The sequence below is a fragment of the Benincasa hispida genome, chromosome 2 (assembly GCF_009727055.1).
Source record: "Benincasa hispida cultivar B227 chromosome 2, ASM972705v1, whole genome shotgun sequence".
Lineage (NCBI taxonomy): Eukaryota > Viridiplantae > Streptophyta > Magnoliopsida > Cucurbitales > Cucurbitaceae > Benincasa > Benincasa hispida.
This window is the reverse complement of record NC_052350.1, coordinates 43,457,498-43,473,105: the sequence shown is the minus strand read 5'-3', so window position 1 is coordinate 43,473,105 and position 15,608 is coordinate 43,457,498. Positions and strand designations below refer to the sequence as shown.

General features: G+C 37.4%; 1 protein-coding gene across 2 annotated transcripts in view; it reads left to right on the top strand.

Annotated features, from left to right (window-relative positions):
- Positions 1–2,272: 2,272 nt before the first annotated feature.
- The window catches only part of LOC120070854, a 16,029-nt gene continuing 2,693 nt past the window's right edge, over positions 2,273–15,608 (top strand). For both annotated transcript variants that reach the window (XM_039022745.1, XM_039022746.1), the window contains exons 1-13: positions 2,273–2,586; positions 2,674–2,770; positions 2,874–2,927; positions 3,020–3,069; positions 3,799–3,832; positions 3,952–4,036; positions 4,205–4,296; positions 4,809–4,883; positions 5,431–5,519; positions 6,807–6,936; positions 7,069–7,158; positions 13,378–13,443; positions 14,492–14,583. In XM_039022745.1, the coding sequence (XP_038878673.1) occupies positions 2,528–2,586; positions 2,674–2,770; positions 2,874–2,927; positions 3,020–3,069; positions 3,799–3,832; positions 3,952–4,036; positions 4,205–4,296; positions 4,809–4,883; positions 5,431–5,519; positions 6,807–6,936; positions 7,069–7,158; positions 13,378–13,443; positions 14,492–14,583 (1,013 nt within the window). In that variant the 5' untranslated portion in view covers positions 2,273–2,527. The remainder of the gene's footprint in view (positions 2,587–2,673; positions 2,771–2,873; positions 2,928–3,019; positions 3,070–3,798; positions 3,833–3,951; positions 4,037–4,204; positions 4,297–4,808; positions 4,884–5,430; positions 5,520–6,806; positions 6,937–7,068; positions 7,159–13,377; positions 13,444–14,491; positions 14,584–15,608) is intronic.

The following is a 15,608-nucleotide window of genomic DNA, read 5'->3' as shown; positions in this document are numbered from 1 at the left end:
TACTACTTTAATTATTGATATTTCTAAAAAATAGATTTTCTAATTAGATAAAGTGTCATATTCAAAAAGGAAATCTAATCTATCTACTACTTCAAATTATAGAATCCCAAATAATTTAGGATTAGGATTATTTTTCCTCTATGAATACAATCATCCACTTCATTCTAACGGGAGGTCAAATAAAGAGAAAAATCTTTGTTACTTTAAGGTTTTTTTAGCCGTTTGTCGTTGTGCGTCTATTGGTCACTGTCGCTCATCGGATTTTTATTTGGTGAATTGTCGATGATTTTTCTTCGGATTTCTTGATTGATTCTTTAGTACACACTGAATTTTGGGTCAAACTTGATTTACCCAGAAGATCTAAAGCATTGATTCAAGTTTTTGAAAGTCGTTAGTGTACTATTCAACAAGTTTCGGAGCTTTGTGGTACATAATTGTTGAGTATTAAGACTATGGATCTTTTTGGATTAGTTATAAATGTTGGAAATTGGATTTTAAATCCTAAATTATGGTTTATGTGTAGATTTGAATCTTTAAGTGAAGTTTGGAATAAATTTGGAGTAAACAAGGTGTTTGAGACATTAATTCAAGATTCTAATGGAGGTTGATTTCTTGGATTAATTTTAGAACTCCAATTCGAGGTAAGTACTACTAGTGGAACCGCCTTTGTGTCAAGCAATGAGATTAAGGATAATTTTGATGGTTCTAAGACTGTATGAATCATGATGTATGATTAAGGAGGAAATATGAACATATAACTATCCTGTTTGATGTATGTGATAAGAATGACCATGATCTTATTTTATAAAGTATTTTACAATAATGTATGAGCATGATCTAGATCTTATTTGACATGAATGAGAAAGAATGAGCTTTTTGTGATGATTTTTCTGTGGGACTCTATTTTATGATGCATGGTATTTATGTTAGTGATAGTTACCCTCTATCTATAGACATGTATCTACCAGAAGTTTACGTTTCCTTCAAGATTCACCAAAGATTTGTGTTTTCTACGGGATTCACCAAAAGTTAGTGTCTCATTCGAGATTCATCAAAGGTTTGTGTTTCCTTCAAGATTCACCAAAGGTTAAGGATCTCCTTCGAGATTCACCAGATGTTAGTGTTCTCCTTTGGGATTTCACCAGATGTTAGTGATCTCCTTCGGGATATCGCCAGAGGTTTGTGTTTCCTATGAGATTCGCCAGAGGTTAGTGTATTTTTCGGGATTCACCATAGGTTAGTGATCTCCTTCGAGATTTCACCAGAGATTTATGGGTACATCTCATCTATGGTAGGTCGGGTTAAACTATTCACTAGATGGTCATCCATGATTAGTAGAAGTTTTTGCATGTCTCATTGGAAAGTTGCATTTATTGGACATAAATGCATAGTTTGACCTCGGTAGTGGGGTTACTTACTAAGTATTTTATACTCATTCTTTATTATGTTATTTTTTCAGGTAGGATAAGGACACACCAGACGAATGACAGAAGAAATATGTGACCGTACCATTAGGACCAAAGAGATGCTTTCTCATATTTTGATGTTTTAAATTCCAGTGTTGATGTTTGAACTTAGAGTTCTATTGTTTGAAATTTTTATTTATAAAGCTTCATAAAACTTATTTTTAATTCCGAGGGATCCCGACCAAAGGTTTTCAGTTATTTAGATTTTATAAAACTATTTATTTAATAAAATTATTTTGATTTTAGTTAACAATTTATGAAATAGTCGTTTTTAGATTTATGCATACATGTAGTAACGACTTAGTTTAAGTCATAGAAAGTCGAATTGTTACATATGGTGTGAGTCCCACGTAATAATCAATTAATGTTGGCTTTTTAGAAGGGACTACACTTAATGCTCATTGCACTGTAGGGTAAATATAAACCAGTAATGTGGCAGATTCTACATTTTCTTATTTTCATTAATTAATTATGTTTATAGGTGCATAAACATGGCCAGGTCTTTTAAAATACATAGGAAATAATATCAAGTTGATGTAAATCCAAAATTGAAATTCCTTAGAATGTTGAAAATTTGAGGTCATCGCCACAAATATTTAAGTCCTAATTTTCATTCAAAATTCTAATGAATTTCAACTCTAAAAAGTAGTTTTGAAACATTTACGAAAATTCAAGAGTAATATTACACAACTAACCTTGATTTTCCTTTTCCAATTTCGACGTTAGGGGTTAAAAGTGTAATTTCACATCCTAACTATTATAAATACTTTTGGCACCCGCGCAGTTAAGCAAAATGCCGAGTGGCGGGAAAACGGCTCACGAAGTCCTTAGTCCCAACCGATCACAATTCACAGACTACATTCGCCGGAACTGTAAGCCGACGGACGGCCAGAGAGTAGCCATTTCCGGTGGCCGTCGTCACTGTTATCCAGCCTAAGCAAAATGAAGCTGTGAACCGTAAAGAAGGTGGAGAAAAGGTCTGGTGCGGAAGAACAAGTTCAGCTTCTCCTTCGAGCATCCTCAGTTAGGGAAACTCAAATTCAAGCTCCGTTTCATCAGCCATGGACAAGTACTTGGTTCCTTCCGATTCAATACCCCAAATCCCTAAACCGTTCCCGAGGTCTTGTCTTTGATACGTATATTTCGTATCCTTCATTGTATTTTCCGGATTTCTCTGTTGAATTTTGTAGTTGGTTTATGTGAACAGAAATAGATGGAAATTAAGCACTGTCGAATTGAATGGGAAGTTGGATCCCAAGTATCGCCAGGATTTGTCCGTATTACTTGTGCAATCTTATGCAGAGGTATATTTTCGACGTTCTTTTCGGCATTTCGATTTGTTAAATGTTCTCCATATTCTTGAAGATTGCGTAATGGTAGTGCGTGTTTGGTTTTCATTTCATGAAGGTTGGAGTATTTCCTCATTTGTATCATATAGATGGCGTTTTTTGTCCAACAAGTGTACGTCGTTCACTACTCAATTTTCAGTTTCATTTTGATTATTGTATGGTTAGAATCAGATTCTGTTTATGCTGAGGATATAGAGTCTACAGATGAATCGGATTGTTGATGGAGCTCAGGGTCATCAACTGCCATTTAAGAAGTCAGTATCTCTCTATCAAATCATGTTTAAGCAATGAGATGTGAATTGATTGTTATATTATTACTATTACTGTTATCTTTTTCTTTTTGGTTGTTCAATTCAATTCTTTGCTTTCCTGTTGTTTTGTTAATTGGGTTAAAGGAATTGGCTTCTCTATAAGTACTCATTTTTCTGTTTTCTTTTATTTTTTGTTCATCGGTCATTAACAAGAAGCAAAACTTTTTTCTTGAAAGGGCTATTGTTTTGGAAATGTTTTCTTTTATCTTTGGTTCGGTTATTATTATATGAAAATGTTAGATCTTTGATTCTGAGTTTTTTTTTTTTTTCAACCCTAGATAGTTGTGAAGTTTTTAAATTTTGATTTTTGTGTACCTTCTTCAGTTATCCAGATCCTGCTGCCAGTTCTTGAAAAGGCTATCATTTTGAGAAATTTGTAATATTAAGAAACGGCAACCTATGAGAAAAGGAAACCCATAGGCAAATTTTTAGTTTTGTTTCTATAGAAAAGAATGAAGTGTTTTCTGTTCAAGTATCGTATGATTATTTCTAACATTTTCTTTTTCTCAACTGGAGAATCATTCTTCATTCAATTTAAATGATCATAGTTCTCACTTGATATGCTTCATGAATCTCATCCATATCTATCACCTTTTCCTTCCCTTCTCCCTTCAATAAAGACTAAAGAGGAAAAGGGGGAGAAAAAGAAGCTAATTTTCATTCTTTTGTCAGACAAGGGATATCTGCTGTGGACTTCGACAACAAGGTGAATTATTGGATCATTACCTTCAGATGTTTTACATGGTTGATAACGTGACTGTTTATTCTTTGCTTTTTTCTAAAGTAACCGTCTACCACGGACTCATCTATGGAAATGAATTCCAGGGAATATACTTGGTTTCAGCAACAAAAACAGGTTGTTTAACAGTACACGACTTTGAGAGTCTTTATTTGCAGACTAATGAAACAGGTAACTGTTTTTCTTCAAGTTCTGTTCTTCAGTTAGTTTGTGTACGTTTCTTTTCTTTTTGTTCTATGCTTCGTGGCAAAAACAGTATGTTTATACACAGTATATATATCTCTGAATAGAGAGCATTTAAGTATTTTGATTGCTACAGTAGCTTCCTTCTACTAATAGGCTTGAGTGAAGACGAGACCAAACACTTAGTGCACCTTTCCCTAAATGAACAGCTTGACTTTGTACGGTGGAATCCTGCCAACCAAGATGAGGTTCTTGTTCAACTCATTTTCCTTGTAATTATGTGAATACATTTTACTCAATACACCGATGTAACATTGGTTGCTATTCCGATGCCAAGATCATTATGCAAGTTGTTTCCTTGCTTGATGTAGTTACAAAAGTATTTATGTGAAGCTCTAGTTTGACGCTGTGAACTGTTAAAGATCTCAAAAGAATTATTATATATTCTGAATTCTAAAATATAAAACCTACCTGTAAAGTTCCTAGCATCTTGTATGGTCTTTTTTTCCCCACTTGGGGCCTGCTGCAGCATGGACAATGACTGACTTGTAATGTGTTGGAGTCATATGCTAATGTAAAAGTTCCTATAGTAATGGGGTATCTTCTACTTAACTGCGATATAATTCAACCCCGTTGTTTCTACTTTGAACTGATTCCCCATGAATGTGTATGTTGTTATGCTAAAGCTGATGTTGAATTATGTATTTATTAGTGGATTCTTCCAATATTTGCTGTTTGCTAACGTATGTTCTCTGCTTAGGTGGTCTGTACATCCATGAAAAGTAAGGAACTAAAGATATTTGACATTGGTTATATTTCTTCTAAACCAGTTGAAGTAAGTTCTTCACCTTTGCATTGAAAGTACTCATGGGATTCATTTAATACTTGGATTTTTATATCCTTCGATTTCAGCGCATTATTTGCTAAATCCCTAACTTTCTCATTTTACAAAAAATTTCCAATACAATCATCTGTTTTCCAAATTTCCATTTTGCTAAAATTGCTAAGTATAACCAATACAGTTTACTTCGTGTAGAATAATGTCCTGTTTATATATATACGCTCTTCCTTCCTCCCTCCCTCCCTTCCTCCCTTTCTTTCTTTTTTCTTCTCTTGTTTTTTATTTTTTATTTTTATTTTTATTTTTATTTTTGTCTATCATAGACATAACACTTCCAAATGGAGGAACTTGCTTGTGCAAATAAAAAGTTTGCTTGTATGAATGGTGAAACTTTGTCTATTTTATGTTTATGCTCTAGTTTTTTAAAAAATGGCATATTGCTTTAAGCATGTTTTGCTTTAAAGAAGAACTTAATGAAGTATTGCTGAAGTATAATTAACATGTCTGACCCTGGACTGATAATTTTTCCATTACCTTGTAGGTGTTGAGAGTAAGACAAAGAATCAATAATATAGGGTCTGATAATCATAAAGCTTTATCTGATATAGCATTTATTTCAGATAGTTCAAGGTTTGTCAAAAAAAAAAAAAACTCCTTACATTTAATTGTTTCTGTTGGTCAATAGGTATACAACTATTATAACTTATAATTGATAATCTTGGAAAGAAAGAATTGAGTAAGAAGTTTTATCTATATAGTAGTTGGCTTGAGCGTAATAATAGAATTTCCAGAGAGATTGAGAGGTCTTGTGGAGAGGTTTGGGAGGTGACGAGGTTTAATACCTCTTTGTGGGCACCGTCACATCGGTCACTAGGTCTTTTTATAATTATAATTTTCATTTGATTTTGCTGGATTGAAGTCCATTTTTGTAGTTTGTTCAAGGACTCCATTTTTGCTGGACTTTCTTCTCTTTTTTTTTTTTTCCGTTTTGTGTGCCCTTGTTGTTCTTTCATTTTTCTCCATAAAAGCTTGAATGTTACCTCTTTCAAAAAAATATATATTAAAAACAAAGCTTTCAGTAAGAAATATGAATAATACAAATGGATAGATAAAGAAAAGGTTTATTACAGTTGTATCCTGTACAAAGAAACCAAATTTGAGATTGTAAGAAGGAACTTCAATTGTTAAGAATAAGATCCCAAAGGTAGTTACAAAACTCCTTAGAAACAAACATTCAAAAGAGACATTAAACCTAGTCATAGACCACACTTCATATAAAGACTCTCAACTCCTTTCTTATTATATCTCATTGTAATTTGAGCAAAAAGAAAAAAAGGCTAATTTGAACGATATAGATGGAGCAGAGATAGAAATTCATGAGTAGGTCGTGGATGGAGCGAGGAAGAAAAACAATGCAAATAGTCAATTTTGATACCCTGTTGGATAACAATCAAGTCTTCATTTTTCTCTATTTGATTCAATAAGATTGGTCTCATACTTATAGCCACTGATAGTATATAAGGAATACAAAGGAAAAAGGGTAACCAAAAATAAAAAAGCTTTACATACTACAGAAAACAAACGTGCTAAAGACTAGAAAATGGGCCAAAATCATGTGTATGGATTGAACTTTACTAAGTTGCCAGAAACTTTATACTGGGGTCTTCTTTCAATAGACATTTCTGATGGACCAGTTTGAATTGTGTTCAGACAAAGTCTTTAATATGATAAGTTTTTTCTAATGGAATACCAAATACATGGGACATACTGTCATGGTAAATTGTGGTATATTATTGCTTATTGATAATGCTAATTGTTGATTTCTTCTGAACACCCGAACGCCTAAGTTAAGTCATCTCTATCTTTATTCTTAGAAAAAGTTTAAAGATATATTGTCCTCCGTGAACATTTTGGCAGGTTACTTGCATCTGATACATGTGGAGTAATCAATATGTGGGACAGAAGAACTGGAATACTTCCATGTCTTGAGCTTACCAGTAACTCATGCAGTGCACTTAACAGAATCCAGCTGAATGTTGAAAATCAGGTTCTTGTTGTTCAACAAATATGTGGACGATTTCCTTCCCTGTAAATCACGTTGTTTCATTTTCTTCATTAGATTTCTCATAGTTTAAATGACTTTGGTCCCATTGTCTGAAACACTGATATCTTGGTTTAGATTATCTTTGGTGCTGGTAAGCATGGAGTCATCTATATTTGGGATCTTCGCGGAGGTAGAACATCTGGTGCTTTTCAAAACCATAAAGAGGTAATAGGACTAATAAATTTATATATATATATATATATAAAAGGAGGTAATAAATCTAATAGCCATTGATGAAAGGGTTAGGTCCATACCTTTTTTAAAAAAAAATGGGACAAGAAGCAAGTATCTTCTTGTTCACCTTTATTCTAACTTTTAAGGTTCTTATTTTGTTCCCCCTTATTTTGATTTAATCATAACAATTTTCACGTGTAACCAATTCTCTCAATAATTTTTGTAATTAAAAGTGAGTTAGAGGATTTTATAATTCTTTTTCTATTAAAAATGAACTATAGAGTTCAAAATTGCAGTTACCTATTATGTGGCAACACATTGATCCTATACATAATAATATTGTTGTACCACATCACAGTTTTAGATGATATGGAATCACTGATGTCAAATAGATTTGATATTCCTTAATAGTTACACCATTCAAGCATCATTTTAGAATTAATATAAATGTATGAATTAGCGTGGATTCTTTCTTGCAAAGTAGCTGACTTCATTTTACATGTGGGGCTGGATGCCGTAGTTGTCCATATAACATACTGCAAATCCAAACGGCAATCAGAATGCAATTTTTATAGGCAAAAGCGTTTTTTTGTTTCTATTTTGCTTTTTTTTTCTTTTTTGGATAAGACTATGATAAGCTTGGGCCAGATTTCCTTTATTTTATTGACAGTAAGGGAGAATTTGAGAACTCCCTACCTCTCCTCTCAATCCCATAACAGAGATTGTTACACACAAAATCATTTCCTACCTTCCCATGGCCTTACAAATACTCTCCTCTCTTGTGGACCCCCCCCCCCCATAATTAACATATTCCTAGGGCCCACATTTATTTATTTCATTATACTTTGTCTTTCTCATTACCTAGTCTCTCCTTGGTCTTACTTCATCTCTCATATACTTTCGTTACTTGGGGCCTATCATTATCCTCAAGGTGAAAATCAAGAAATTGGTCATTAATGATGCTCGGAAGCTCCCATGTTGCATCGACCGCATCACCATTCTCCCAACGAATCAAGACTTCCAATTGTTGGTCATCAGTTGGAGACGTGCGTAATCCTAACAATTCAGCTGGTTGGGTAATGAAGGATAAGTCAATAGCCAATGTCGAAGGAATGGATACTCTCAGCAAGTTTCTGCAGTGGCTTTGCGCAAGACGGATACATGAAAAACAGGGTGGATGCCGGTCTCCGGTGGTAAAGCGATGCGGTATGCCATCTTACTTATGCAGTCGGTTACTTGGAATGGCCCACAAACCTTGGTGCGAGCTTAGGGTGTTTGTGTTTCGATAAGGACGATTGCCAATATGGTTTGAGTTTGAGATACACCCAATCCCTACATTAAACTCGACATCACGCCTTTTGGCATTGGTTATCTTCATCATACGTTGTTGTGCTTTAAGCAGGGATTCCTTGAGTTTTGCTAGCATGTGTCTTGGTCCCTTAACTGAAAATCAACCTCGTTGACTAGGCTGGTGCCGTGCACAACAGGTGGGTGGGGTGGGGGGGCAGCCGTAGAGTATTTCAAATGGGGTAACTTGGGTAGCTGTATGAAAGGACGTATTAATAGCTGAATTCCGCCCATGGAACCCCTTTTGCCCATTGTTTGGGGTTGCTCATTGCAAAGCACCTTAGGTATGTTTCTATTCCTCTGTTCACCACTTCCGTTTGCCCATCCGTTTGTGGATGATAGGCCGTACTTTGACGCAATTGAGTTCCCAACGTGCGAAAAAGCTCTTCCAAAACAAGCTGGTAAAGATTTTGTCACGATCAGAAACGATGCTACGTGGGTAGCCGTGTAGGCGAACAATTTCTTTGACAAAAACTCTAGCCACCGAATGAGCAGAAAATTGGTGTTTAAGAGTGATAAAATGGGCATTCTTGGACAAACGGTCCACAACAACCATGATGGTATCAAATCCCTCGGACTTTGGTAGTCCTTCGATAAAATCCATGGAGATGTCCACCCACACTCGGTCCAAAATAGACAGGGCTTGTAGGAGACCCAAGTATTTTGCTTGTTGACACACCCCACATTCAGCCACGAACTGCTGCACTGTCTGCTTCATACCTTTCCAATACACTTCCTTGGATATCTTTGGTATGTCTTTAGGCCCCCTTGGTGACCTCCCACCGGGGTGTTATGAAACTCATGTAGCAGAAGAGGGATTGTGGGGGAGGTGGCTGGTATCACAATATGCCCCTTGTAGTACAGGAGTTCCCCCCATAGGCTATATCCCAATGGTGCCGGCTGTCCATCCAACAAGGCTTGGCAGATCTCATTTAACTCACTATCATTGCATACTTGTTCAACAAATAAGGCGGTGTTCAACCCCTTCACTACGCTGAGTAAGTCGAGTTCACATATGGTAGGCAATCGTGAAAGTGCATCCGCCACTGAATTCTCGATCCCTCGTTTATACTCAATACTAAAGTCGACCCCATGAGCTTGGCGATCCATCGTTAATATTCCCCTGCAACACTCTTTGTTCTAGCAGAAACGTGAGACTTTTCTGATCCGTGCGGACGATGAAGTGCCTTCCTAATAGATAGGTTCTCCATTTCTGAATTGCAAACACCATGGCCATAAGTTCTCTTTCATATACCGCTTTGAAGCGGTGGGTAAGAGGTAACGCTTGGCTAAAATATGCCAATGGTCGTTTGTTTTGCATGAAGACAGACCACAACCCTACTCCCGAAGCATCTGTTTCCACAACGAAAGGCTCATCGAAGTTAGGTAACCCCAAAACCGACACGGACATCATAGTGGACTTAAGGCGTTGGAAGGCTTCTTCTGCTTCATCACTCCAATTAAAGTTCCCCTTTTTCAACAACTGAGTCAATGGTAATGCAATGGCACCGTAGTTGGCCACGAATTTTCTATAATAACCGGTGAGTCCAAGAAATCCTCGTAGTTCCTTCACATTTCGAGGCGTGGGCCATGTTTCCATTGCTTCCAATTTAGTTGGATCTGCTGATACCCCTTTCTCTGAAATAATGTGGCCTAGATACTCAATGCTAGTAGCTTCGAAATGGCACTTCTTCAAGCTCACCACCAACTGATTTTGGACTAGAATTTCCAGGATCGTTGATAAATGGATAACATGCTCTGCAATCAACTTGCTATAAACCAGGATGTCATCAAAGAAGACCAAAGCAAAGCGGCGAAGATATGGCTTCAGAATATCGTTCATGATTGCCTAAAAAGTGGATGGAGCATTTCTCAGTCCGAAGGGCATCACTAAGAACTCATAATGGCCTTCGTGCATTCTAAACGCTGTTTTATGGACATCACTTGGCTGGACCCGAATCTGATGGTATCCTGATTTCAAATCAATTTTTGAAAAAATTGTAGCGCCAAACAACTCATCAAGTAGTTCATCAACAATAGGGATAGGATACTTATCTGGAACCATGACGTTGTTTAGAGCCCGATAATCTACACAGAAATGCCAACTCCCATCTTTCTTTTTGACTAATAGCACAGGCCTTGTGAACACACTTCGACTGGCTGAATTATCCCTACCATCAACATCTCTTTTACCAGCTTTTCGATCTCATCTTTCTGAAACTGAGGATAGCGGCATGGTCTCACATTAATTAGCCCAGCTCCTGGTTGTGATTCGATGGCATGATCATGGACTCGAGTTGGTGGAAGTTCTGCCAGAGTTTGAAAAACCGCCTCAAAATCACGAAGCAACTCCTTAATTTCATCTGCATAGCCAGTTGTCCCTCAAGTAACTGGCCTTCATCTCCCAAGTCAGTGTTTCGGTTCATATCTAATGCATTCAGCTCAATTAAAACCCCTTGGTCTCCTCCCCTCATCGCCTTCACCATTGATTTCAGTGATATTTGTGATTTCACTAGGCCACGGTCACCTTGTAGATGGACCAACCAATCCCCAACGGAAAATTCCATCGTTGACCGTTTGTAATTGAATGTAATTTGCCCCAGTGTCTTCAACAAAACCACTCCCAAGATGACATCGGTGCTGCCCAAAGGTAAAGGAAGGAAATCTTGTATTATAGACAAATCGGAGATAGTTATGAACACACCTTTACAAATTACAGCTGCTTGAACTGATCCTCCTGAGCCCAACACTACATCGTATCCCTCCGATGGTGAGATCGGCAGCTATAACTCGGAGACCAACTCTGTGGTAATGAAGTTGTGAGTCGTGCCCCCATTGATCAAAACGATCACCTCTCAGCCCCCAATAACTCCCGAACTTTGATTGTTTTAGGTGAGCTCAGCCCAGCCAATGAGTTTAACAACAGGTTCGCGATTTCTTTGGTGTCCTCTCCATGGGCTTCCCCGGGTTTGTACTCCACTATGTCGGGCTCTTCACCTTTTTCAGCCAAATCTTCCCCTTCCTGCACAAACATAAACTGTAACTCTTTCTTCTTACAGCGATGGCCAAAGCTAAACTTCTTGTCACATCGGAAACATAGCCCTTTGTCTCTTTTTTCCTTCATTTCTGCATCTGACAGTCGTCGATAAGCACTGCCGGCATTCCCCTTCTCTCCCATTTCTGTCCGGGGGGTGATCGTCGTCGAAGAACCCGTTGAACTCCCTCGACTCAGGCTGAACGTGATCGATCGGCTACTCAGGCTGCTTGACCCATGGCTACCCACCCCGCTAGCGCTCGACCCGCCTTTCGTAACCGGGTTATTATTCGCCCCGACTCCCTTACCCAATCTTCATTGAAGCAACTGATCTTCTTCAATTAATTGGGCCATTTGCATTTTTTTTTTTAGGCCTTCGGGCTTTAATTTTCGCATTTCACTTTGGATCTCCACCTTAAGCCCACACACAAATTTACTCTCCAGGGCTTTATCATCCAACTCCTTCAAGCCGGCGGAGTAACGCTCAAACTTCCGCCGATATTCCCTCACCGTCGTCTCCTACTGTAACCTCATCACTCTCGCATACCGATCAGCTTCACTTGCTGGCCGAAACCACGTTAAAAACAGCTCCCGAAAACGTGACCAGCTCCCCACCGGCGACCAGTCATCTTCCCACTGATACCAATCTAAGGCTTCGCCCTCTAGACACAATACGGCTGCATCCAACTTGTCTTTCTCCGAGAGTCAATTTACCACGAAGTAACGCTCCACCATATGTAGCCAGCCATCGGGATTCTCATCGTCTTCCCCCTTGAAGATCGGCACCTCCAACTTCCTTAACCTCATATCAAATAATGGTACCTCTTTGTAACCAGGCGCGTGGATCCCTTCCTTGCTCTCTTGGCTTTCTACTCATGTCAAGGACCCTTTAGCGGCCTGTTTCCCTTTTTCCGACACCATCCTTTCGGACGACGGCGAGTGTTTTTCATGGTTGCTCATCGCCTCCAGCTGAGACAGGATTAGGGCCATCCGTGCGGACATATTGTCCATCCATCCCTTGACTTCCTTCGATTGCAAATTCATCTTCTCCTCCATTTCAGCTTGTTTTTCTTCCATTGCTATCATTCGACTTTCCATTTTTCCCACCATACCGAGGCAACTGCTCTGATACCAAGTTGATAAGCTTGGGCCAAATTGACTTTATTTTATTGATAGTAAGGGAGAATTTGAAAGCTCCCTACCTCTCCTCTCAATCCCATAACAGAGATTGTTACACAAAATCATTTCCTACCTTCCCATGGCCTCAATGGCCTTACAAATACTCTCCTCCTCTCTTGTGGACCCCCTCCCCCCCTCTCATAACTAACAATATTCTTAGGGCCCACATTTATTTATTTCATTACACTTTGTCTTTCTCATTACCTAGCCTCTCCTTGGTCTTCCTTCGTCTCTCATATACTTTCATTACTTGGGCCTATCAGACTATTTTTGCTTTTCATTCGCCATGCAGCACTGCTTAATGCAATTTCGGAAACAGAAAGTGTATACCTATGCAATTAAGCTAAACAAAATGTCTTACATACTGAGAAAAATAAAAATTGTTGGCAACCGGATTACTCACTCTTATCTTAGAGGCCAATCACAAAAACAATCCACTCTTAGTAGGACATCTTAGGCAACAACTTAGTTGCCGTTGACCTGTTGGTCAGATTGTAGATCAACTAACCTAATGCGGTTAAGTTTACATCAAAATTTAACCCTCATCATAACTTGCCAATGCAAAGTTTCAGCATAAAATTTTTCTCTGTAGGCTTTTCTTTTCAGTAGATTCTATATTGGAGCATCATTTAATATTATTTATCATGCAGGTGTGCCATCCTCCTCTAAAATCATTTAAGCTAGCCTCAATGATTGAGAGAATTGGGACTTTGAAGGTACTTAAAATAATTTTACTATCATTTATTCTAGTCCATTTTTTTTTTTAAAAGGAAACATTACTTTTCATTGAATTAATGAAAAGAGACTAATACTCAAGTACAAGAAAATAAAATAGTCAAAGGAGATCATAAGACAAACATAATAACAAGAACATCATTCTAAGACATAGAACAAGCTAAGCTAAAAAGACAAATGCCCCCCAATTCAATCAAATATCTTGGATAGAAAAATTCCCAAAGAGCTTGTAAAAAGAGCACCAGGTAGAGGCATTGATGCTTGCAATTTCAAATCGATCTGACCACTGAAGGAATTTATCATGGAACACTCTTTGGTCTCTTTCAAACCATAATTCAGCAAGCAGTGCTTTGACGGCATTAACCCATAATAAATTAATAATTGAGACTGAGGCTTCAAAGAAGGACCATATAATACTTGAAGAATGTTTTCTTTAAAGGAGGCTCCAAAAACCTAATGAATATGAAAAATAGCGTAAAGCTTCTTCCAACAAGCAAGAGAATAGTTGCAACCAAAAAATAAATGTTGAAGATCTTCACTGGCAGCCATACATAACGGACAGAGTGATGGAAAAAGGCAATGAGATGGCAATTTTCTTTGAAGAACTGAAGAACAATTGAAGTATCCAAATAATAACGTCAATTCTTTTCGGACTATTCGATTTCCATAAGCCATTAAAAACCTCCTTATCCATACTTCCAGTTGCTGTTAACTTCTTGAAAAGATGTTTAACTGAAAAAATTCCAGATGATTCCAAAGTCCAGCTTCTTTTAATTAAAATGGGTCTCCAGTCCAGTGTTTCTTTTAATAAAAAAGGGTCTCTTGCTATAAGATTGTTGAAAATGCATGTCCTTGCTATTCTTTTTCTTTACAAAACTGAGATTTTTCATTAAATAAATGAAATTACCACCAACGGTGGCTTAGTGGAAGGATTGCCAAGTTATTTTGTTCTACTTGTATTTGAAGACTTCATTTTCAATAGGTGTGGCTTACCTTTGTCAATCTTTCATTGCTTTCATCACAATGCAGGAGCAAGCGAATATCATGCCAAAGGAAATACACTCTATTGATTTCAACCCAGCCTGTCCATATCAGTTGGCCTTCCATCTAGACGACGGTTGGTATGTTGGGAAAAGAAACTTTCATATTTCTTCAAGTAATAAATTTATCCACTGTGAACCATTCTGCACAACTTTCCCCATGCGGTTGAGATGTTGATAAGCATTTTATTTAGCATCTTCCTCTTGTTCTCAAGTATCATTCTTAATGTGATATCATGAATGCAATCAATAGTTTATGTCAGTTGAAGCATGATGAAAAGGTTTCCCGGTTCTGACCATGAGAAAAATAGCATAGTTTCCGGGTACCAATTTCATTTACTAGGAAGTATTATTGTCCTGCTCTCTCCACTAGTACAAATGAATAATATTCTCTCTATTAGCTATGGGAATAAGTTGTACCGAGGCATTCTTTTCTTTTCAATATTTATCCTAGTGATTGGTCAACTAATCTGTGGTGTTATTTTTGGTGAACACGGATATTTCAACTACTTGATCAATTGGTTGCATGGAAAATCCTATGATTTACGGAGACTATTCATATGTTCACAACAAACTTCTTTAACTTCTTTTTCAGCCACCTTAGACTAGATCTCTGGTCATGCAACAGTCACTATTCACAAGCATTGAGAATAAAAAGAATAACTAAACCGTACAGGATTGATCTTCAATTAATTTAACTACGGAGTGTTCATAAATTAAAAATTTTAGAGAATAATTTGATGAAAATATATTCATCCTAGGGTTGAACGTTAAAAGGAAAAAAAAAACACAAGGGAGGAGATAAATTGGCTAAGTTTTGGACTTCTCTCTATTCTCTCACAACACTGAATAAAAAATGTCGTGTGATGAGGGCTCACAAGTCGCAATTGATCTGGTAAGCCCTAAGTAATATAGCGTGTAGACCCACAATTAACATTTTAGACACTCCTAGGACTCTAGGCTTATGTTCAATGGCTTAGAATTTTTCTTTTCAGCTTGATATTTCTCTATTTTCCTGCAAAGTTCAGATAAAAACTCAATTTAAACATAGAACGTATCTATTTGAAGAGGGTAGAACTCATCTACAGCCCTCCATTAACTAAAGT